The following is a 26,603-nucleotide window of genomic DNA, read 5'->3' as shown; positions in this document are numbered from 1 at the left end:
AGGGCATTAAACACAGGGTGCCACGCTACCTGGAAAACCGGAAAAAGTCAGGGAATTCGGAAACTGACCAAAAAAGTCAGGGAATTTAAGTGTTTTAGTCAAAATCTGGAAAAGTCAGGGAATTTCATACAATGATCCCGCCAAAAAAGGCGAGTTTTGAGCCGACGTCGGAAGAGATCACTTTTTTGGCGAATTGTGTATCACGTGAGTGTCATTCGGGCAGCTGGCATAGAGCCAATTTTCGCAGCTCCAATTTGATTGTCTTTTTTTTTAGAAAGGCAAAGCAAATTTCCCGCAACTTTTGGTTTCCAGTAACCTCAAGAATCGCATGTGCAGTGCATGAACTAAAGAAAGTACCTGTTCTCGTATAAAACAAAATGGGTTTAATCCTAGTATACGGTACCATGAAGGTTAGAATTAAAAAAATATGTATTATAAAGAAGGAAAACCTCTCTGCAACAGACACGGCTCGGTTCCATCGTAGCGGGAAACAGCTGTGCATGCGCGATGTATCTGTCGCCAAAGCTCGAAACCGGTGTCGAAGTTCGAAGGTCACGTTATCAAGAGTTCATAAAATGAATATCGTTTAAAATGTCTTTAAACTCTAAAGGAAAAGAAAATATTTTTTGGCGCAAGTAAATTAATTCATGGATTAGATATTTTGAGGGGGGATATCTACGAAAATCCGTTTTTAAAATTATTGCGAAAAATCCAAGAAAAAACATTCTTTGATAAAACGTTTCTTCTTGGATTTTGCGCAATAATTTAAAAACGGATTTTGGTAGTTTTCTTTTTTGTCAAAGAACGTTTCTTCTTAACATGTGTTTCTCAATTTCCTGTACACATCGCAGAGAGGGAAATTCTGGCCGTTCCGTCGTCAAATCCCTTGGCAAATTTTCCCTTCGCTTTTTACATAGACGTTCTTTCTTTGGTGAGAATAATCTCCATGTATGGTACAGTGGGATTTGACGACATGATGATGAGCAGTAAACTGGTCATTTTGTTCATGGCGACAATTTTCAAAATCATGCGAAGGCCGTATCGTATACTAAGATTTTACCGCAAAATCTTTTTTTTTTTTTTTTTCCTTTTCTTTTTAATAAATACCTTGTCATTTTGCAGTAAAATAAAAAAATAGTAATCAATCATCTAGGATAACCATGTAATATAACTATATTCGCTAAAATATCTTTGATTATTCTAATTAAATTAAGTAATTATCTTTATTTTTATGTTATTCATATCATTTAATGTTGCTTCTTCCCTCTAAATTTATTTATCATTAGTAAATAATATTTCCAAATTTCAGGAAATTTTCTCTGGCATAATTCTGAAATTAATTCTAGCAGTATGATGACATCACGAAATTTAATGCACATATTTTTTCCTTTAGTATGCTGCGAAATAAATATAAAATACCTCAATTTAGTAAAAAAATATCATTAAATAGATTTCTTTCTTTCGTTTAGCTGCAGAATGTCTGCAAAAAAAGCCTTATTTTATTCCAGATTGGGCAGATTCTAATCTCAATCTTCAGTGGAGAAAACAACTCCTATTATAATTATATTTGTGTTTTCAAGTGTTAAGGTGCCTTTTAAGAATACACCTCACACAAATTAAATTTACCTAAAATCTAACCTAACTTTTAGCATTGCGTTGTGATTTATAAGAATCGGATTAGCCTCGTGTTGAACTGGGGATGATCATTAGCAATAATTAAATAAAACGTACAGTTGTTATCCAATGTATATATCTTAAATTTTATTAAGTTTTTTAAGCGGAAAAGTAAACAAAATTATCAAACAAAGTGAATTTGCTACACAGTACAAGTAATACCATAATTAATTTACCTCTTAGCACAGCCAGCGTACATTACGCGGATAGACTGGAATTTTCTCGAAACATACCCGAAAAGTTGGGGAATTTCATTCTCCTGTTTGAATGGCAACCCTGTAAACATGACAAGACGTTAAATTGTATATTGATTCTTATTTATTCAAAAAATTAGATGTTTTTTCCTTTTTTTTTTTATTATAGGGTCTTTAACTGTAAACAAATTAGGACGTCTCATCCCTTTATCTAATAAGCAGAGTATTTTGATTCCAGTGGATTATGAGTAAGTCAGGTTACTTTTATTATTTAAGTATTTGAAATACAAAATACCATAAAAATTGCAACACCAGGAAGTAATGATCTGACAAAAGTCAAAATCACATGAAAGGAAGAAGAAGTTGGGATATACAAATGATTAGTATTTCAGTGCATTTAGACAATGCAGGAGAAAGAAATGACATCTAAAGCTCTGCATAAAAGAAAGTTGTGTAGTGGATTTCTCATTCAGAAAATGCTTTGTAAGGTTGAAGTTTGCTCAGAATATCATGTTATGCCTTGAATAAGAAGGAGAAATACTTACCAGCAAGTTTTGAAATTTGATAAAGGCAGTATCGTTGCTTTCGAAAATGCACGCCCAGTATCAACTCGTAAGGTGCATCGACGTTTGCGGCAGCGTGGACCATCAGGAGGGTAACCATTACTTCGGCTTCCCTTGACAATGCAGAGTAGAAAGAGATGGCAACTCGACGAACAGCAAAGCTGGATACAGGAGTGGCACAATGTCACCTTTCAAACAAGTCCTGGTTTGAGGTGCAGTATTCTGATGGCCGGGTATGTGTCTGGAGTTTTCAAGGAGACCGCACGTTGCCTGCTTGCATTTGATATCAGCATAGGGACCCTGCACCTGGTGTGATGGTTTAGATGGCCATTGTGTACATATAACGACATCTCTAGTTCAGATCGACCGTAATTTGAATGCAGATGAGTACATTCCTGGCATCTTGCGTCGAGTGGTTATGCCCTATCTTCTAGGCCCCCAAATGCCATGTTCCAACAAAATAATGCAAGACCACATGTTGCACGTCATGTTCTTACCTTCCTCAATACACAGGGTATTCGACTGCTGTCCTGGCCTGCACGATCTCCAGATCTGTCACCCATTGAAAACATCTGCTCATAAGTTGCTGAGAGACTGGCCCTCCACCCCTCTCCAGCTTATACGGTTGATGAAGTGTGGCATAACTTGAAGCAGCGTAGAATGAGTTGCCCATTTCTGTCATCCAAGCCCAGTTTGTCTCCATGCCTAATGGGCTAAGGGCCGTTTTAGCTGCCAGGGGTGGTAGCTGTTTCTACTAATTTCCCACCCCTGTAAACCTCCAAAATGCTAACAAATCTAGTCATTTTGTCTTCATGCCATACTGTTTACATGCAATAAATATCTTTTTTGTATTTGCTTTGCTTCATGGTGTTGCAGTTTTAATGGCCAACAGTATAATATCAATATTCTCTTACTTTTTCTTTTAGTTTCTATTACAGAGTTACTGTTAATTTACTAGTTTAATTAAATGATAAAATATTTTTTAGTGGATCTGAAATAAGAAGTAGGGAGAAATTGAAGTCTCAAATATAAAAATACTAATTAAAATAAATATCGGGTTTTAACAAAAGTTTCCCACCACCACAAATATCATCTGCGCAAACAGTTTATGTTGCCATGTTTAGTCATATTATGTCAAATGATTTTTTAGCATTTGAAAGAAAGAGACTCGCTTTAAAACACTGTGTTGTGAAATTTGTAACAAAATGTCGTTATCATTAAGTGCAAGGTATGTGAAATGGAACTATCATGCTACCAGATTAGAACCATCATTTACTTCCAATTCTGTTGCAAAACGTCAGCTACAGAATGTCACCAAATCATGTGTATAACTTTAGGTACTAATGTTGTATCATATGACAACACTGTGAAGGTTTGGTACTGAAAGTTCAAAAACAAGATTCATGACATTCAAGAAGCAGAGCACTCTGGCCAGCCTACTGATGTTGATGAGGAACATGAACTGCAAGAACTTGTGGAAGATCAGTAGTCAACCACTCAAGAGCTTTCTAATGAGTTAGATGTTAGTGCCATGCGCATTAATTGCACTGTGCATCTCATAAACTTGACTTACAAGTTCAGGTGCTGGGTACCACATGAGCTGACTGATGTAATGAAAAGTGAATTTTCTTTAACAACACAGGTCAAAAAGGGGTTAGCCTGCAGCCAGTTAGCCAGTTGGCAGCATCGCAAAGTGCAGGAAAAAATATCATGCTTTGTATGGGGTGAGATTGCCATTATTTTATCCACAAAGAGTATCTGGAAAAACATAAAACTCTCACAGTAAGATGCTGGTCCGTGTTGATGCTGCTATCTAGGAAAAGCATTGAACCGAGTTCCGGCGCAAAAAGGTAATGTTCCATCAAGATAATGCAAAATCAGATATGTACCCTCACAGCTGGATTCTGTACGGACTCAAATGGTACCTTTTGCCACATTCACCATGTAGCCCCGACATTGCTCCTTCAGACTTCTACCTTTTCTCACACTTGCAGCTACATCTTGCTGGTGCTATCTTCCATTCTGCACAGGACGTTCAAAATGATGATCTGTTTTTGGACTCGCTGCTACCAAGTTTCTAGGCCGAAGGCTTTGAAAATATATTAAAACATTGGCAGAAAATCGTAGATTTGGGTGGTGTGGTGATTACTACCTGCACTAAAGGTACTGCTTTCATGCCCCCCCAACTTTAGTAAGAACTTTTTTTGGTGGAAAACTTTCATTACAATCAAATAGTATGAGAGGGAAGAACTTTCTCTTCATTTTATAGTTTCAAAGTCTGCTTGTTAGAATTAAAATGCTTGATTTATGATGAATGGTTAACTATTTCTAATTCTAAAGAATAAAAGGCAGATGTGAAAGGTAAATGAACATTCAGGCAAGGTATTCTGGAGTTCACTTTTGTGTTTTGCCATATAATGTAAAAATTTTATAACCATGCTGCAGTCATTGAATTAGAACAAATCATTAAACAAAATTTTATAATTTGATTAAAGTGTGTAGTATGGGTGAGGCTACTAGCTCTTCTTAGCTATTTCTGTTTGTATTTTGTCAAACTTCTAATGTTGGTATATTTTATATATATATATATTTTTATCTTTACTTGTGATTAGAAAATTGTTATCAATATATATATTTAATGATATATCTGATAAGGAAGTTGTTTAAAATTAGAGGAGTGACAAATTAGTGATAAGTAAAATCATTTAAATTTAATCTATTTAATTACTTTTTATTCATTTTTGTGATTGTGATCCATACATTTTCTTATGACTGAAACAGAGTCTAATTAATGATCGGGTAAGCTCTTCTGTATGACAAAAAATCTTCAACAATAAGAAAAATAATTCAAAATTGCTTACCTATCTATTTGCTGCATGTGCTGTTAGTTGATCTTGATACTTCTTGCATGTCTCCTGGATTAAATAACTAAATGTGCTTCATCCACAAATAATTCAACTTTAATGGCAATTCATATTCTTTAATAAACTACATTCTCAGATTTACATTTATTAAGTAGATTAAAGTTACATTTATAATAATTGTTATTCAGGGGCCAATATTTAGAGTAAAGAAGCCATCGTAGGACAACACACTTTATTTACATGAATAATGAATAAAAGGATCACACAGGAAATCATATTGACCATCACACAGCAAATAACATCTCACCATCTCCATATGCTCGAATGACAGATGTGTCGAGAGAAGAGACAGCTGCGCCATCATAATTAATACGCATGCACATAAGAAAAAAAGTTCGCTTGCCTCTACCCAACACACCCCTCCTGCGAGCAACATTTTTTCAATACAAAAATGAAATACAAACAATATATAACACATTAAATTAAGAAATTAAGGAAATTATTTTCAATGTATACATTAATTTTTCTTCACTGACAGTCAAGAAAATCTGCAATCATATTATCAGTTTGTGAATATTCCAACTTAATGACAGTGTCCTCTGTTAAGTCCTTCATAAAATGGAAATGTAAGTTCATGTGTCTGGATTTCGTAGAAGATCTGGCAGAGTTGATCCACTGGATGGCAGCTTGACTGTCTGTATTCAAGACCACTGCACCATTCAAAAATTGTCTACATTTTAATTCTGATAATAAATTTACAGTCCAAATAATATCCTTACAAATTTCAGAAATAGAAATTTATTCTGCTTCACAAGTAGACAGACTAACACTTCTTTACTTACCACATTTCCAAGAAATCAATGAATCACCTAGTAAAATAATACCACCAGAAAATGACAACATTTTCTGCATTTCCCCAGCTAGCATCAGCATATGCATTTAAAATTCCAAAATCATTGCTATAGAAAAGTTTTTTTTTTTTTTTTTTTTTTTTTTTTTTTTTTTTTACATTTTTAAATACCTTAATACCCTTGCCCCCCCTTTTTTTTCTTTTTTGTACATGATTAAATTGTGACAAATAAGTTGTTACAAATGATAAATCAGGACGCATTCTATTCACTAAATATAAAAGTTCCCCAATTAATTCCTGATACAAAATTGCATCAATTTTTTCATTTGTACATGAAAAACCTTTATCTGTCCCTTTAATGATTAGCGTTTCTACTGCTTTACAATTTTCCAGATTGTGTTTAGTCAATAACAATAAAGATTCAATATATTCTGTTTGAGACAAACATATACCATTTTCAAGTTTTTCTATTTGCATTCCCAAAAATTTTGAATTAGTATTTTCATGTAACTTAAATACATTTTTAATTTTAGAAACAATATTTTCAAGCATTTCTTTATTATTACAGAATACAGCTAAATCATCAACATACAAACACAATATAAAAATGTTTTTGGTATCATTATAAATGAATATACAATTATCAGATGCCAACTGTAACAGTCCAAGTTTTTCTAATTCAGTTTTTATTTTCATAAACTAATTTCTACCCGATTGAGGCAACCCATAAATACTTTTCTTTAATTTACATATTTTACCTTCTCCAATCAGTTTTTCATAACCAGGTGGAGGAGTCATATACACATCCTCGTTTAAGTCACTGTACAAGTATGCTGTTTTTACATCATAAAATTTAACAGTGAAGTTTAATTTAGCTGAAAGTGCAAGCAATAATCTAAAACATTCAATGTTAACTGGTGAATATGATTCGGTATAATCCTTATTTTTTATTTGATTAAACCCAGCCGCTACTAATTGCGCTTTATATTTTACTTCCCCAGAGTTTCCTTCCTTCAAAGTATACACCCACTTACTTTTTACTAATTTTGTTTTTTCAGGCCTCTGTACTATTTCCAACACTTCGTGTTTATATAATGAATCTAATTCATTTTCCATTGCGGATTTCCAGTCATACCAATTAGCACTTTGTTTTGCTTCTGAAAAATCATTGGAACGTTACTGATTATACTTGACGCTAGTTGTTTTGATTTGAACCTCTCAGATTGTCTTAATGGTATTTCATTTCCATATTTATTACTTTTTTCATAGCTATCAGATGTTTGGACTTTATTCCCCCTGTCATCAACCCCGCTACAACTGCAATACAAACAAAAATGATGTCCGGGATTTCGAAATTCGATGAGTCATCATATTCACTTGCTTGAGTATTTTCTGTAACAACCAATTCGAGGTGTGGTTTTTGATCTACTTCGTTTCCCTTTCCTTTTAATTCTTCAATATCCCAAGTTTCTAAGGTTTTGTTTTTTCCCATATAATTACTACCCTTTAAAGATTCGTTAAATTAACTGAGTGTTCTTCAATTATTTTATTATTTGCTATATCATAAATACGATATCCTTTTCTTTCTCTAGCATATCCTAACATTATCCTTCTTTTCCCTGGTATGTCAAATTTGTTTCGCATCACTTTCGGAATGTGAAAGTATGCCACACATCCAAACCTTTTTAGATAGTTTAATTTGGGTTTTTTACCAGTCCAAATTTCTAAAGGAATTTTTTCTTTTCCTTTCCGGGGTGTTAAATTTGATACTTGAGTACTAAAATTAATTGCTTCTGACCAGAATTTTACTGGAAGCTCACTCTCATGTAGTAATGCCATAGCTCTTTCCAAAAGAACTCTCCCTGTTCCCATTCCTCTCACTGTTATATGGAATTGTTTTTTCATGAAAAATACCTGAATTAGCAAGATAATTGTCTAATTGTTGATTTACAAATTCTAAACCATTGTCTGTTCTCAAGCATTTAATTCTTTTACCACATAAATTTTCATACTTAGCTTTAAATTTACAAAATGCGTCAAATACTTCACTTTTATGAAAATAAGTAAAATACATTCCAGAAAAATCATCCACTAAGATCATAAAATATTTAGACCCACCAATTGATTCAGTTTGAACAGGGCCATATAGATCCGAATGAATTAATTCTAAAATTTCTGAAATCTGATTAGTGTCAATATTTGGATGACTTTTTCTAGTTATTTTACTTATGTCATAAGTTTCACACTTAAATTCAATTACATAATTAATATCAATGTAGTCTTTCATTTTAAGCATATATTTTGGATTTAAATGGCACAATCTACTATGCCAAAGTTCATATTTATTACCAGTACAATCATTAGCAATGTAAAATTAAGAATTATAATATGGTTCTAAATTAACTTCAAGCCTACCATTATTCTTAAATGCTTTAAAAAGTAATTTATTACACCTACTAAAAACTAATACAGAATTATTCCTTGATTCAATTTTACATCCTTTATCCATTAAGGCTGTGAATGACAATAAGTTATTTCTTAAATCAGGAATATAACTAACATTATTAATAGTTAAATTAATAAAACTAGAATTCTTTGTATTTATAGTTTTTGCTCTAACAGAACCAATACCTTCTGAAAATATTTTTGAATGTTTACCTGCCTGGTAAATCTCCCTCACCTCTGGTGTAATATTCTGAAACCAAAAGAAGTCTTTTGCTATGTGTCCAGTTGCACTACTATCCAGCAACCAAATTTTATCACATTCATAATTTTTTCCACGCATAAGTTGAAGAGCAAAATCACTTTTTCTTTCATCAGAATGAGATGAAACGTTCACACTTGTTGTGACTTCTTTCTTTCCTTGTTACCTTTATATATTTTTTTTTTTCTGTAATAGCAGTCCTTCGCGATGTGACCAGTAAATTCGGCAAATGTAATAAATTCTTGGCTTATAGTTTTTATTCCTTCTTGATATGAAGGCCTCTGCATTGGTTCCATCACGTCGTTTCCCATTCTTTGAATTGTGAACTGTCTCTTCCTCATGGAGTATTTCGAGTACTTCATCAATTGTTTTTTCACGCTGATTTTTTACAATTTCCCTAATTTGAGAGAATTTTCCACAAAGTCCACGGACTGTGTAAAACACCAGTTCCAGAGGAGATACATCTAGTCCTAGCGATTGGCACTTAGTTGCTATTCCTCTCGCTCTTGCGATATAATCATTAGTCGACTCCTGCAACTTCATTTAAAAAATTTTTAACTCATTAGCAGCATCTATTTTTCGATCTTCGGCTTGTCCCGTAAATGTTGACTTTATTTTTTCCCAGAGAATTTTTGCATTCTCTTCTGTGGAGAACTGAAGCGCCTGTTGATCCGATAATGAAAGTTTTATATATGCTACGACGTCAGCGTTTTTCTCATTCTACAATCTTTCATCTTTCTCGTCTAAGTTTTCTGGTTTTACTGTCGAAATTACCGAGTCAAGTCTTTTCAGTGATAAAGCAGCTTTAATTTTCAATGCCCAAATAAATAATTCTCTCAAGTTAATTTGGGAACGTTCCACTTCTCCATTTTTGGCTTCCACTAAGACAGTTTCGGTTTCGACTTGGTATTTTATATCCAATTCTTCTTGACAAAACCACGGAGCTGCTATTATTTGTTGTTCAGAGGCCAGTATATAGAGTAAAGAAGCCATCGTAGGACAACACACTTTATTTACACGAATAATGAATAAATAATTTATTCATTTTTGTGATCCATACACTTTCTTATGACTGAACCGAGTCTAATTAATGATCGGGTAAGCTCTTCTGTATGACAAAAAATCTTCAATAAGAAAAATAATTCAAAATTGCTTACCTATCTATTTGCTGCATGGGCTATTAGTTGATCTTGATACTTCTTGCATGTCTCCTGGATTAAATAACTAAATGTGCTTCATCCACAAATAATTCAACTTTAATGGCAATTCATATTCTTTAATAAACTACATTCTCAGATTAACTTTACATTTATTAAGTAGATTAAAGTTACATTTACACTCATGTCCATAAATTAAGAATAATGCAAAATCAGGCAAAGTAAGAGTTAGAAGCAAAACAAATTTGACTTATTTGTAAAGCTTATTTATTAAACAAAAGGTAAAGAGCAAAAAAAAGATGCTATATGTTTGATATTATTGAAAAAATTAGTGATTTTTCTCCCTGGAGCAAATTACAAAAAAAAAAAAAAAAAAAAACCACTATTACATGGTTGGTATGATTATTAATACGTTATATGTCTCCCAGACAATGCAATACAGTCCGTACAACGCCTAGGCATGCTGAGTATCAAATTATCGATCTGATGTTGGGGGATATTACATCACTCAAAAAGCAATGCTCTCCGAAGTTCCGGTAGACATGTAGGAGGAGGTTGACGGGCTGCAACTCATCGGGCAAGCATATCCCACACATGTTCTACTGGATTCAAGTCCGGTGAGAATGCTGGCCAGTCCATACGGGTGATATCCTCCGACTGAAGGCATTCGCTTACGATGTTTGCATGGTAAGGACGGGCGTTGTCATCCATAAACACAAATTGTGCACCCATGGCGCCCCGAAACAAACGTACATGTTGTTCCAGAATGACGTCCTGATAGATTTGGCTTGTCATGGTTCCAATTTGAACATGCAGGTCAGTTCTGGAACCCAGAATAATTCCACCCCAAACGAGCACTCCTGTACTCCAGGCTAACCGCAGGCAACAGTGAGTTGCAGTAAGTGGAATGCATCTGACAGGTCTTTATATTTAATTACACACTTTATTTACACGAATTTACAGTCTTTACAGGTCTTTACAGTCTGTACACGGTCTGCCTTGAAATTGTCGTACCAGTGGCTGAAGAAAGCTGACGAGACAGGTCAGGTCTGAGGCTGTGCTCCGCCTGTTTCTTTTGGCAGTAACTGCCAAATACGGTCCTCATTCGGTGTTCTAACTCTGAGGCGAACTGTGCTGTAACGTCTACTCACATTACCATCATCTTGGAATCGTTGCCAAAGCCTGGAGATGACACTGTGCAATTCCAAGTTCGTCTGATACTTCCAGTTGGGTACGCCCACATTCCAGACGGCCGATAATTCTACCACGTAAAAAATCATCCAAATGCGTCCTTTGTGTCATAACTATTCGGTTATTGCACTGAAATGCTTATAAAGCGCCTGCGAACAATTTTACTTCTTTGCCTGTATTCCTTATATATCACTCTCGTCATTGTGACATACCATTGGTGTCATCTGGTTACTTCCTAAAGTTTGCATATGATTCTTGAAGATGTGTGTAGTAATTTTACAGGTGATATATTTATATTAGAGTTCGATTTCCGCGTGACTCCAAATTATCCTTAATTTATGGACATGAGTGTATAATAATTGTTGTTCAGGGGCCAATATTTAGAGTAAAGAAGCCATCGTAGGACAACACACTTTATTTACACGAATAATGAATAAAAAGATCACACAGGAAATCATATTGACCATCACACAGCAAATAACATCTCACCATCTCCATACGCTTGAATGATGGATATGTCGGGAGAAGAGACAGCTGTGCCATCATAATTAATACGCATGCGCATTCACTCGCCTCTACCCAACAATAATGTTTTACTTCTAAATCTAGATGTCATGTTATTTTAAGACATGTCTTAAGTGTTCTCTCTGAATTAAAACTCATATGAACCCTTCACACTGTCTGGACAGGTCTTGAGTTTCATTTTCAAAGCAATTTATCGTGTATCCTTTTTGTAGCCGGATTGCTTTCTAAAGGTTTAAACTAGATTTTTCACATCTTTTAGGTGGCAAATTGCCAAAGTTTAAATGCTTTTATACACCTGTAGACAGTCTGCTAAAAATAGTCTAAAAGTGTCACACACACACACACACACACACACACAAAAAAAAAAAAAACTTCTAAAATTAATTTTTTTAAAGACTGTGAGGTTGTTTAAAAATGCTTCCTACACATTTCAGATCCGAAAAATAAGTGCTTTTCAGCATCCTGAATAATTTTAACAGAATGCAAAGAATTTATGAATATTATTAGTAGATGTAAACAAAAATAATGTTGAATTTTAAAAAAAATGCCTGCCACTTGAACGTTATATAAAGTCCTTAGGTTTTTTGGAATCGAATTTTGGTCTTTAAAAGTCCTTAATTTCAGCCAAAATCGGAAGAACATCCTTAATTTTAATCAACTGAAATTTTTGCCTATTTTTACGACTGCTATTTTGAGTATGAATTAGCATTTTGAAGGAATGTTTTTGGCAATTCACTGATAAATATGGTTATCTTTTTAAATGGTTGATTAATTTGTTCCTCTTTCTAATACAAATGTTGGGATACTTGAAATGCTGGGCAAAAAGTGAAACATAAGCATTTCGAATTTATTTCATTCTTTTATAATGAAGAGCTCTTAAACAACTTTTCACTTTTGGTGATGTGAATTATTTCATTAAATGGTTCTAAATTTGGGGACGTATCAACATTTTGGCGATTTTAAGATCAGTTTCTTCAGAAAATTTTTTTTCCAGAGATCTGGAAAATTTTTGACAATGTTTTTTTAAACATTTTAACACTGAAAATCATTAAAATAATGATAACATATTGAAATTATATATGAGAAATATCATTAAAGTGAAACATTTTTATTTTTCACTGCAAAATTATAAAATGATATTACTTTCCATTTTGGAGTGGATTGAATTTGATTATTCAATCATGGCAAAGCACATGTGGGCTATCTGCTTAAAGGGAGGGATGCCTTCGCGGAGGACTTTCTAAGGGAAACTGGCTCGTATACACGATACACATGGGGAAAACCACGAAAACGCCCATGCAGCCGGCCCGTTCGCAGGATTCAAACCTCGGACTGAATTACCAGTGTTCAGCGTCTACCGCTCGGCTGCTGGTGGGCCACTTTCCATTTTGGCGACTTATAATGCAATATTTTGAATCTGAAAAATAAACAAGGTAATAAAGCTCAATTTACGAAATAATTCATAGCAAAAGCAAAAATAGCCATGTAATTAATTAAAAATGTCTTTTTAATTTTTTCATGGTTAGAGTTTTTCCTATGCAGTTGTCTCAGAATATGCATAATTTTTTTGTATAAAATGATTTTACACATTTTTTTCTTTTATTCTTTCCCTTCAAAATATTTCTGGCATTTTGATGATACAGGATTGGTAGGGGTAATTTTTTAGGATTTTAGGCATTGAAACTTAGAAGGATTTGAAAGCAAGATTTATAGACCCAAGGTTCTAGAATATTCTAGAAAAATGTGACAAAAGGAAAAATGTCTTCATGGTATTAACGCGTAATAGATGTATTTTACAGAAAGTTTATGGTGAATTTCTTACTTTTTGGAAGAACAATGGAAACATAATATTTGAATGCTTTACTTCTGACACTAGAAGTCTTTCTTTCTTTCTTTCTTTCTTTCTTTCTTTTTTTTTTTTTTTTTTACATGTTTTTCTTTCCTCTATTATCTCTACTTTTCACTATACCAATGCGTGGAAAATATCAAAAATGCTTGTAATCTTATCACATGAGCAGACATTTATAGATAGGAATTTTTCTATTTATAACGAAATTGAAAACTGACAATTTAAAAGATTCATCTTATATGTCTCAACTTATCATCATACACAGGGCTAGCACTAGGCATTTTCCCACCTGATACAATCTCTATTTATACTAAGTTCTGCTACCTAGTGCCCTATTGCTCCCAGTGCCTGTCCTAAATTCTAAAAGTTTTATTTCAAGATTTTTTTTGTTCCGTGGGTTTCTAAATTCTAAAAATTCAGCCACATTGGCTCCGTATCTGGGCCTTACCACATATCATTCATATTTATTCTGAATGTTCATATTACTAAAGGAATAAAATTAGCAGCTTTTTCTGTGCATTTAGTTTTTAGAATAACAGAAATCTTTAATTAAATCCAAAAATTCTAAAATGAAATGGAAATGTATTGAAGAAAGAAAATTTTCTTCAAAGTTATGTAGAGTTATTATTATATAAATTAACCAGCTGTTTACAATTTCAGTCTTTACTATAACTTCCTTTCTTCCTCGCCAGAATGCAAAATCAGTTAGATAGTTTCTAAACTGAGGTTTTTGGATTGTAAAACAGAGTGTGTTTCTGGCTTTGGCTCACACGCTGCATTGGTTCCAAGAGATTTATTTAAACCTTTATCTGACTTTGTAGTTACTTTCAGACATAGCGATAATTTGCTTCGTGTCTATCAGGGGTTTTGGACTATTTAACTTTCACCAGATCATGCAAAACGTCATAGGTACATTGTTGAGAGACTGAACAAGTTAAAAGATAAAGCATGCAGAAACTAGTGGGAACATTGTTTGGCATATTAAGACCAATTTCTAATTGTTAGAAAATATGCTTAATGAGAAGGAAATTGATATAAATTAGCTAAAATATCTGGAAAGGCTTCAAATTAAAAAGACGCAGAAATATTTTGTTGTGTGTTATTATAAAACACAAATATTTTGTGAATTTTAATATGTAATTATTCTAATGTTGTTTAAGAATCTGTGTCATAAATTACTTGTTTTAAACTGTGAAATGTTATTATATTGTGATTTTAATGGTGCTCTAACATTTAATAACATAAAAAAATAAATAACATTTTATAGTGGCCATGTAATTTTATAATAACTAGACTATCTAACTACCTAATTTAATTATTTGTAACTAACTGCTCAGCCTTAAAATTATCTATGTATATTAAAGCGATTTATCGCCGTTCATTAATCCTTACCATGATTATAAGATACAGCATAAAAATGATATATATATATATATAAAACTTATTCTTTGCACCTAGTGAGACTTAAAATAATACAAAATAACTTGTCACCTGCGGTGCTTTAGTGGCTTATTGGTACCTTAAACTATATTAACTGGATTAAAATCCCAAGAAGCTCTACACGAAGCTATAACACTAACTGCATCAGACAGATGGAGCACAACTAACTTTCAAACCTTGCAAACCGTACATACATCAGGCTTTCAGGTTTGTTCTGATCATCAGCCCTCTGTCTAGGGAAGCAGACAGCCAATCTTCTGTTATGAATCATGCTGATTATGATTTTAGTTCTCATTTTAACCTATGCAATTTGACATAAAAATCTACCTACTATTTACTAAACTCTAGGCTGAGGAAGTATATGACAAAATGAGACAAAATAAAAAATCAGTATGAAGCTAACTGTTAATAAAACTTAAATAAAAAGTCACTAATCTTCTTTCAAACATGTCCAAATATTGTAATTGTAAAATATTTAATGCTACTTGATAAATTTGATTTAAAGTTGATTTTATTCTCAATTTTGTTTTATAATTATGTTTAATAATGCATCCTACTTACAGATCTACCGGGTGGCCATAATTAAACTGACAGTTCTAACAGTGTTCTGTAGCGTGATCTATTTGCGAGAATGACGCCACATTTTGTAGGAAGATTAAACAAGACGGGGGACAAAGGATTCCGCGAAAAAACAAATTAGTTCCAAAAGTCACCGCTAGGGGAATATTTGGCGCTGTATAATAGAAAATAGAGTGTTAACAAATGCAAATTAATACAAAATAAAATTACCTTTTATTATGCACATTTTCTGATTTAGTTCAAATGCAATATGGCAACACTTTTAAAAAAGCGTAAAATCTACATAAACACCGAAAAAGTCTCGTGATCTGCAATATCACGTACGCTGAACAGAAGAAGACGTTCTTTATTCAAATTTCGTGTTACATCCATTCGCACAATGCCAGCTGCTCGGGTTTTAAAAGGCAATGTGTTACGTTTCAAATCAATCGTATTGGAAGTTTATGTGCAATGTCTCCTTCTTTAGTCGAACGTACGTTACTGGTCAAATTCTTTTACCTCAACCAATGCAACGCGTCAGCCGCTCTTCGTGCTTTTAGAACGCACAAAAAAGTGCGTAAAGGTAACGGTCCTGTGTCAGTTAATGGGCTAAAAGCAATGGTTGTGACGTTTGAGAAAACAGGTACTCTGAAGGTTCAGTCAGGCAGAGGGCGAAAACCTGTACCACAGGATACAATCGAAGTAGTAGCGATTGTCAACAGAGGACAAGACAATATTGCTGCCACCTCTAGCGCTCGTGGAGTAGCTCGAAATATGGATATGCCTTACAGTACGGTCTATTCGTACGAGATCAGTCGTGTACAGGACTTACTGTACCCCGACCATGATAAGTGATTGACTTTTGCTCTCACCTTTCTTGGATTTAAAATGTTTTGTATTTTTAGACGGGGGACGAAGGATTCCGTGAAAAAAAAATTAGTTTTAAAAGTTACCACTAGGGGAATATTTGGTGCTGTGTAATAGAAAATAGAGTGTTAACAAATGCAGATCAATACGGAATAAAATTACCTTTTATTATGGATATGTCTTACGGTATGGAAAATCTTACGAAAGATTATCAACTTCTATCCGTACAAGATCAGCCGTATACAGGAGTTACTGTACCCCGACCATGATAAGCGATCGACTTTTGTTCTCACCTTTCTTGCCAGAATGGAGGTGGATGATGCTTTGCCGTGGAAAATCATATGGGGAGAAGAGGCCCACTTTTACCTGAATGGACCTGTGAATACCCAGAACTGCTGAATTTGGGATGACAAATCACCACATGCAGTCACAGCAGTTCCCTTACATTCACCAAAGGTAACTGTTTGGTGTGGGTTCACAGCGGAATTTATCGTAGGTCCATTCTTCTATGAGAACATTACTTCAGCAGGACCGGAAACCTTTTCTGTTACCGTAGAGAAATATCGCCACATGTTGAACAGCTTTGTCATTCTGGCACTTCAGCAAAGACAATGCCTGGGGGAAATCATTTTCATGCAAGATGGAGACCCTCCACGTGTTGCTGTATGGGTGCAACAGATGCTATGACAGAAATTCACAACAGAAAGAGTTATTAGCCGCGACTTTCCAACTGCATGGCCACTTTGGTCACCTGATCTTACCCCATGCGACTTCTGGCTATGGGGTTACCTTAAGTCCAAAGTCTATCAAGGAGTGGTCCAGGACCTGGCTACGTTGAAGGATAACATATCACGGACTGTACGGGAGATTCCTGCAGACATGTTACTTTCTGCTGTTGTGCATACTGTGCACAGAATGCAATATGTGGTCCACAACAACGGCACCCACATTGAACCTCATTTGAATGCAAAATAAAAGGTAATTTCCGTATTGATTTACATTTGTTAACACTCTATTTTCTATTACACAGCGCCAAATATTCCCCTAGCGGTGACTTTTGGAACTAAATTTTTTTTCGCGGAATCCTTCGTCCCTCCTCTTGTTTAATCTTCCTACAAAATGTGGCGTCATTCTCGAAAATAGATCGCCCTACAGAACACTGTGAGTACTTTCAGTTTTATTATGGCCACCCGGTACATCCATTCTCAAAAGTTGTTGATTTTATTCTCAATTTTGTTTTATAATTATGTTTAATAATTATGCATCCTACTTACGGATCTATTTTATACTTAGAGTGGTACTATAAAAGTAAAGTTCAAGCATAGATAATAACTGAATTTATTCATCTTCCATTTGCCAATAGGTCCTTAATTTTTTTCGTTAATGGTCCTTAAAAGTACTTAATTTCTGTGAGCAAAAATGTGTACGATCCCTGCACATACTTTTCTTAAATTTTCACTTGTTAAAAAGTGAAACAACATTTTAAAATGCTGATTTAATTCATGAACTATTCAAAAGAATTTCAGTTTTTTATTTTAGCTAATTTGAATTATCCTTTCAATGCACAGATAGAGGGGGAAATAAACTCTAATAATGTTATCATCAAAAATAAAACTTTTTCAGAATATTTATTTAAATAGGAAAATATTTAAATTTACTTTATATTAAAGTTAAGGTTCTATGAATAATCTCTGGAAAATAAAAGTTTTAAAGTGAATAAATTATATGTTGAATGTTTTGCTTGTAAAAATTCTAGACCTTTAGTCAGAGTATGTATATTTAGAGATGTGTGTATATAATCATAAATTTTAGTGTTTTAAATTTTTAATAAAATAATTTAAGGGAGATATCTGTATTTTATTAAATATAAATTCATGTGTAAATTCTTAAATGTGGAAATATGTGGATTTAATTTTATTAACTGTTTGCAGATGAAGAGGGCCAAATGGAATGGGTAAATGTGAATGTTTTTTAATTTACTGTTGTGTGATAGTTTTCATTTCAGTTTTCTTGTACTTTATTCAAATTTGTGGTGTATTTTATTTATATTCTCATATTTATGTGTCATTATTACTGTTTTCATTTTAATGTTCTCATATTTTTATGAATTGTCAACTTCGCAGGAAAATACTTAAAATATGTACATGAGGAAAACTTGTGTTTACTCTCTTCACACTTAAATCTCTGTGTGTTTATATGTATATATATATATACTATATATATATATATATATATATATTGTAATAGATTAAAGAGATTTATTGTATAGGCAGAATGATGAAATTTAAAGACAAAAACATAGTCGTAGATTCACACAGTTTATTTCTGGACAAATGAATTCTTGAGATGCATATTCTGATTCACATATCATTATGGGTACAATTTGCACCCAATCTCTTAGAAATTAGTATCTTAAGATACACAGTGGATGTTAAAGAGTAATGCATTGGAAGCAAGAAAAGGGGGATTGCGACACATTCATAAGAAAGCCTGGGAGAGTGTCGAAAGGTTTTTGTTTAAAAAATGTTTTGATATCAGTTGAAATATTATTCGCTGATTGGCTAAAATGTACCTGTATTGCACCATTATGTAAGATTCTGTGATACAGATTAATTTGACTTTGTTAATAATCCAAATTAGCTGCATCATCATCACATAAAATGGGAGTGGGAAATATCTGAATTAAATTAAAGAATTAAGGGGCTATTGCAAATTTAAGTTAGAAGTTTGCATTACGTATTTGCAGACACACATACATAGAGACAGAGGTGCATATATACTACATATATGTAGTGTAGGAATAGCTCTGAGAAATTGGAATTAAAGAAAAATTTGAAGAGTTTCTACTGAGATGACAGGTAATTTATCTTTAGAGAACATTGTTTTGCTCATACTTTTCTGTATGTGCATTTATTTGGCTTTTGCACTCATACTAAGCTAAAGGTAAAACTTGTTCTGTAGAAAGATTAAAGGATTGTTTTGGGGAAACGTATTATTATGCAGTTACTAAGGTTTAAAATTTTTCTTCATGGTTATTTCACTTCACTTGACCTAAAAACAGTTAATTTTCCAAATACTGCATTCACCGATGAATGGACTATCTCTAAATAATCAAAAGTATTTTTAAAGAGTTTGGGATAATTAATGTCTGAAATATGTTGTTTGACTTAAAATTTCACTTTTTCTAAAAGCATAAGAGTTGCAATTGAAATTATTTAAAAGAACTAAAAGATTTTAATGGTCTGAAAGCTTTTTTTAAACATACTTATATTTTTATGATTTTTCTTTATATTGTGGTGAAATTTAAATATCTAAAATAAGAAAAAAATTAAGAATGTATCTTTTTTTTTTTTTTTTTTTTAATTTAATTTTATTTTATTCTGTCATAAACTTGTTGAGCAAGAATATTTTGAAAATTTTTTTGTTTCTCTTTTAGATGTACTAGGATATTCTGGAGTACTAAAAATCCACGTATTCGGGTGAAATACACATGTCGCATCACAGAAGTCTGGCCAGAAAAAATTAACTCTGAAATTCATGGGAATCTCAATACTACTATTATCCACAGTGCACCTGAAAATTTATCAGAGGAAAAACAAATATTTTCTGAATTGCCTTCTGATACTGGTATTGAGGAAAGTTTAACTAAAGTACATAAGCAGCATAAAGAATTAGAAAAAAATAATAATATAATGGATGATGTAAAAAGTGTACTTTACTATATTATTAAAAAAGTGACAAAAAGACAAAGAAAAAATAAAAAACTTCTAAATTGCAGTGCTAAAAATGACATAAAAAAGCAGCTAGATAATAAAGAGTATTTTAACTTATTTCCCGAAACTTCCATGCATAAAAATGAGACAAAGTCTGTATGGTTAAATGGTTTTAATTTGAAAGAAAATACTGACTTTTCATCAGAAGAAAAGTGCCATAGTAATGTAGGAATAAATCAGAACATTGAGTGTGGTAATGATTCGATGATATTTGATCAGAAGCTCTATGAATTAGATAGTAAATGTAAAGATGAAAAAATTGAGAGTGATAATGTTAAATTTAAAAATATGTATAATTTGTGTAAAAATGATTTTTTGGATAAATATAAAAGTAATTTCAAATTTAATTCATTAAATATGACATCTGATAGTAAAAAGCAATTAGTTTCTAAAGGTACTGATTCAGAAATATTTAAACATTGTTTTAAAAGGAATGAAATAGATAAATTAGAAAAGGAGCTTAAGGCAAATCAGCAGGTTGGAGATCCTAATAGACTTCTGAATTTAATTGCTCACAAAGAAGTTGCAAAAGGTGTGTGGGAGAAGGAAGCTCACCATTATGAAGAAATGGAGTTCATGCCTCCTAAAATCATGTCATTATTAGATACAGTTATACCACCTTGTTCTATCAGTGAAACTGTTTTGCCTGTGTATGGTGTTGAAGTTAAAGAAACATCAGGTGTAACTGAGAGTTCAGGTTACAGTTCAAATGATGATTCATATTTAAGGCATTCAAGAATGCCTTCATTAATGCAAGACACTTTTAACAAAGCTAATAAGGCTGTTGGTAATGTTTCTGCAAAACAGAGTTCTGTGTTAAAAAATCTGGAAGATTGTGAAAAACCATACTTATCTACCTGGAAAAAAGATACAAAATTCAATGGGCAAAAAGATATTTGCAATGAATTTCATACCGAAGCTGTTAAAAATTCCCTCAAATCTAATGATAGTGAAAGGGAAGTTGCTGCCTATGGTAACCCAAAATTGGAAAATTCATGTTCAGGATATCAGAATATAAATGGTGTTTCACAAATGATGGGTCCATTTAAATGCAACAAATGTAGAAGGTTATATCGCACTAGAGAAAGTTTTAAGAAACATTCTGATACTTGCAATTTTGTTATTGATTCTTCTGATTCAGAGAGTAGTACTTCATCAGAAGAGGAGTTTGAAAATAGTGCCAGTAGAAAATTTTCAAGTGGTGCTCATGAAACTAGCAAATATCCAAATATGCCTCCAAATGAATGTTCTGATGACACTTCTAAAGAAGATCGAAATTGTATCACCGATTCTTTGCTTCAGTTTACCTCTTCTGCAGAAACTTTAAATAAAGTTTCTCAGCAGTCTCACAAAGGTCCAGGCTTAGAAAACTTGAGTGAACAGACTTTAATGATACCTCAGTCTACAATTTTGACAAATCAAGGAAGTATAGTTCCTTCATCTAGCCACTATCCTTCAACTTCACTAAAAGCTAATTCTAATGCTCATTTTAATAACAATGTGTCTGTCTTACCAAACATGCCCATCTATGAGAATACATTAAAACATAAATCTGTCATTCCTCCTACTGTGGAAATTAGCCCAAAGCCACACATTGAGAATGACAGAGTAACTCTTCCAGTGCAACAATTTTTCAATTCTTCAGAAAAAATTACTCCTAATGTTCCAGTGAATTTAAATAATATACCGTTGGCTGCAGAAAATGTGTCTAGTGCTTTTAATGTAGCTTATGGTAATGCACTGTGTAATAATTCTACAGGCAATATAATGCAATTACCTTGTAATACATTAATAATTCCACCAGCTCCCGATCCATTACCTCAGCCTGGCCCTATGATCAATCATATACCTATACCTCAAAATTTTTTATCCGCTATTGATGTTACAAATAATGCCCATCTATCATACGTTGGATCTATAACTATTACAAACAATGAGACTATGTCATTAGCAGTCAATGTGCCAGAGCAAATTGTTCCTGTTTTCCCTAACCAGAATATAAATTTTGGCCAGCCAACTGTAATACAAAGTCCTATACAAATGCAACCAGCTACTGGCATTCATCTCTCAACTGTAAATGTGCAACAAATTTCTGTTCAAAGTTCATTTCCTGGAAGTCCATTTATGTTTCCTCAACAAGCAATGAATATTCAACAGAATCAGATGATGTTTGTGGAAGAAGCTTTCATGCAGCCAATTTCTACTGCACAACCTGCACCAAATTATATAGTTCAAGTTCCAGTAGGACAGCCTCAGCCTTTTACGTCTTATGTACCAGCACATCAGTTACAGCAGCCATATATGAATCAGTTTGCTTTTGATTCCACTGTACAAACTGCTCCACATCAAACCTGTGTTCCAATTGAAAATCCATCACAGATTCAAGTAGAAAACCATTTACAGCCCTTGAATATAATAAAAACACAAACTGAATCCAATTCATTACTAAATTCAGAGAATAAATCATGTACCCAGTTACTGGAAAATATGCCGCCAGAACAAGCTCAAACATTACTGAATGCAAAGTCAAATAAGCCTAATACAACACCTATCAGTTCTTGTCGCTCAACTCCTACTTTAAGTGACAGATCTTCACCTGTTTCAGATCACTCTTCTTGCAGTAAAAGTAGTATAGCATCCATCTCCGTTCCACACAACACCAATATTGTTGACATCCTGAAAAAAGCTGCAGAGCAAATGCTTAATATATCTGCCGAAATGGCCAAAAGGAAAGCTCGTGCTACTGAAGATAACACATCTGATGGTGCACCTGAAAAGAAAACTCGCTTTGCCCACACTCGTAAAGTAGCAGCTAAGAAAGCAGAAAAATGGAAAAAGAAGAATGCTGTATTAAATGGTAAAACATCTAAACCAAAAAGTGTCCATCTTAATATTGCAACTCTGAAACCAGCATTTGCTATACCACTTGTGCCTGTAGTTTACAACAAGGATACTTCAAATTCTGGAGCTGATGACGAAGGTAATATTTCATGTTATTTTAATGACTGTAATTTGAGTAATGTATAAGTATAGAAGTATAATCTTCATGTATGGTTATCCTGTTTTAAAACTAAAAATGAAGCACCCCCTCTTAAAATGTAGGAATGTATTTTATCGACTGAATCACACTATTAAATCATAAAAAGTAATAAAATTATATTGCAGTCAAAATCATGCTTATCTGTATTTTAGCCAAAGGAAAAGCACATTTTGATATTAGATGATTTCATTTATTGAACTGTAATTTCTGGCTGCTAGTCAGTGCCTTTTAACTGTCGCACAGTTTTCATGAAAACCTTTGTAAAAGTAGACATTTTAATTGAAGAAATTTAACAATAATTGCATTTTTAAGTAATAAGTGCAATTAAAATCACAAGTTAGTATTTGTATATAATTTTCTTCATAAGGTAAAAACTCAGCTATCTGTAAAGCTCAGGAAATGTCGAATTCTGGATATGTGAAAATTCCAGATATATAAAAAATAGAATTTACAAATATGCCAAATGAATAGAAGAAATTTCTGGTTTAAAATTATAAAAATAGTCATGTTATTTGTTATCAACTTGATTATCAACAGCATGCATTGAAAATTATAAGAACATGCATTTTGGGCATAACTGTCAATGTATTCTGCCTCATATGAAAGTTAACACAGATGTTGTCAAACTTGCACCAGTCATTCCAGCAGAAGTTTAGAGGAACAGTTTGTACTTAATTTATTTAGATGATAAACAGATAGAAATTATGCACCCAGTATACAAAAACATTAATGGCAGGTTATAATTTTTTAACTTGCATCACCATTCTTCATTATTTTCAAGTAAAGTCACACGCTGTGCCATATTTTGATGCTAGGATCTTGTATCTTTGAAAATATTCAAGTGGATTCTGTCCCATAGAAGGTAGGTCTCACTTAAACCGGTGCATCAAGAATTGATTAGGTTTGCATGACACCAAGATTATTGTGTGGCTTTGCTGGCATTAAATCACTCTCTTTGGCGACAATATAAGTGTGCTAATGAGCTATATAATGGTTAACTTTTTTTTCTTAAGTTTGTAAAATATTGTGGTTACTTGAGTTACAGTTAATTGAATGCCAGATAGTCAGGATTTTAACTGAAACATTGAACATTTTCTTTACCATGGATTATAAATTTATTTGCAGTCTGTTGTAACTTCTCTGTGTTATAATAGACATGAGAAATATAAAAAGTGATATCTCAGCACATCAAATTGATAGAAGCAATCAGTAAGGTATTAATAACTTGTTTTTAATTTCATGTTTTGTTATGCGTAAGGCAGAAACAATATCTAAGCATAAAATATTCTGGTTTTCTAGGTATTATAGTGTTCAGTAAATAAAATGATTGTAAATTCCAACATAAAAACAAATAAATAAATATTCATATTGAAAATAATAAATAACTTTTTCAGTAAAGAGCAGTGTGGTTATAAGCAAAATTGATAATTAGCATGTGTCTTGTACCATCTGTTAAAGAAATCTTTTAAAAAAACCTGAAATAGATAATAGAGATTAAAATGTAAATCTTGTGCTAAATTTGGAAGATACTGATAAAAAATGAAAGTTTTTAAATGTCAGGTTTGTTAGTTTTTTTTTTTTTTTTTTTTTTTTCCGGGGGGGGGGGGGAATAATTTTTATCTAAAAAGTATATTGAAAATCGAAAGACAGTAATAAGCTTACTAGCACGTATTCATGTTCTTTAATATAAACTAAGAGTTTAAGTGATAGGTTAAACTACAATAAGTATATTATTGTTGGCAAAAGATGATGAAAATTTAAAACAAGTCCTTACATTTAAATTGATGAGGAGTATGTACAGTTTTGAATAATTATATTAAATTGGAAAGGCAATGACAACCATATTATGGCTTTTTTTCTTAATAAAAGGATGTCTTTTGGCTTAGCAAGTGATAATTTAATTCTTGATTTCATGTTACAAAAGCAGATTTGGAGGATAGATATTGGGTGAACAAAGAAAAAAATGAATTAGAGATATTATTTTCATGTTTTGTTTAATATGTTCCTTAACAGGGACTATAAAGAGTAAAAAGACGTTATAATAAATTGCTGATGATGGTGGGGAGAGTATGTTTTAGTACATAGCAACAAACATGTATTCATATGAGAAAGAAATGAAACAAAACTGTATTGGTTGATACTGTATAAAACATGATATATTCATAATTGAAGACAGTATTTATTGCTCTCCAAGGATGTGTTTTCTAACAGTTGTTCTTTCCTGATATTATAATTTTTTTTTAACTGCAGTCTTTTTAAATAACACTAAGTAGTATTATCGAAATAAAACAAAAACGAAAATGAATATTTTAGTAAAGAAATAAAGCATATGAAACAAAGCTGCTAGACTGGAGTGCTGAATCAGAGCTCTATCCTTCTCTTGTGGTCTATTTAATTCAGCTATAATTAACTTCAATGAACATGTTGTTTGAATGCATGGTAATATGTATTGCAGTCTATGTGTTTCAGTGCCACTATATGAATAAGCAGTCCCCCACCCCCTACAAGATTGTAGCTAAGCCCTAATAATTTTAAATTTTTGTTAATAGAATGACGAACACTCATTGATCATATAATAAAACCTAAGACTCTGTGTTGAGTGCAGTTAAAAATAAATAAATAATTTTAAGAAGAAATAATATTATTTCATCAGGAATGCAGCTCTTCTGATTTAGGCTGGAAATGTCCAATTTTCAGTTGTACTCCTGCCAATTGGGCTAGCTTCTCCCAGACTTTCTGTTCTAAAGATCTCTCATGATTTTTATATAGTTTAATATTTCATTAATTGCACCCAAAAATGTGAATCTGCTTCCCCCCTTTTTTTTAGATGATTTATATGAGAAAAGCAAGACTTTTATCATTGGAATAGTATGGTGCATTATCATTCTGCTTATGAGACTAGATTTGTTTGAAAATATGCTCTAGTTCTCAAATGAACTATTATTGATTTGGCATACAAGTATATTAGCCAATGAGCATAGGAATTATCAGCAGGTCTTCTTTTGTCCAGCCTCTCAAACATAATTTTGTTTTAGTTTGTTAAAATAAATTAAGAAATTGTTTTAGTTTGTTAAAATAAATTAAGAAAATAAAAATGACCACAATTTAATCTTAGCAATCCTGAGATTCCACGGTGTTACTAAGAGTATTTCTCATTTTTGGATATTTTTTCTGGTGGTGGTGTGTTGAGTTATGGCAAAGCACACAAGGGCTATCTGCCTAAGGGGAGGGATGCCTTCGTGGAGGACTTTCTAAGGGAAACTGGCTCGTATACACGTTACACATGGGGAAAACCACGAAAACGCCCATGCAGCCAGCCGTTCGCAGGATTCGAACCTCGGACCGAACTACCAG

The 26,603-nt window shown here is 32.9% G+C and overlaps 1 protein-coding gene across 3 annotated transcripts in view; it reads left to right on the top strand.

The window, feature by feature from the left end:
* trx (histone lysine N-methyltransferase trithorax) overlaps nt 1-26,603 on the top strand; it is a 215,579-nt gene that overhangs the window by 145,705 nt on the left and 43,271 nt on the right. For all 3 annotated transcript variants that reach the window (XR_015041387.1, XM_085817559.1, XM_085817560.1), the window contains 2 exons: nt 2,038-2,116; nt 19,873-23,189. Coding sequence is in view for 2 of the 3 variants with exons in the window: in XM_085817559.1 (XP_085673685.1) it covers nt 2,038-2,116; nt 19,873-23,189 (3,396 nt within the window). In the remaining variant the exon portion in view is untranslated. The remainder of the gene's footprint in view (nt 1-2,037; nt 2,117-19,872; nt 23,190-26,603) is intronic.

Source organism: Stegodyphus dumicola, chromosome 5, assembly GCF_044657685.1.
Source record: "Stegodyphus dumicola isolate Sdum_Otavi_A_Nest chromosome 5, ASM4465768v1".
Taxonomy (NCBI): Eukaryota; Metazoa; Arthropoda; class Arachnida; order Araneae; family Eresidae; genus Stegodyphus; species Stegodyphus dumicola.
Note: the sequence above shows the minus strand (reverse complement) of the source record. Positions and strands in the feature narration are given on the sequence as shown.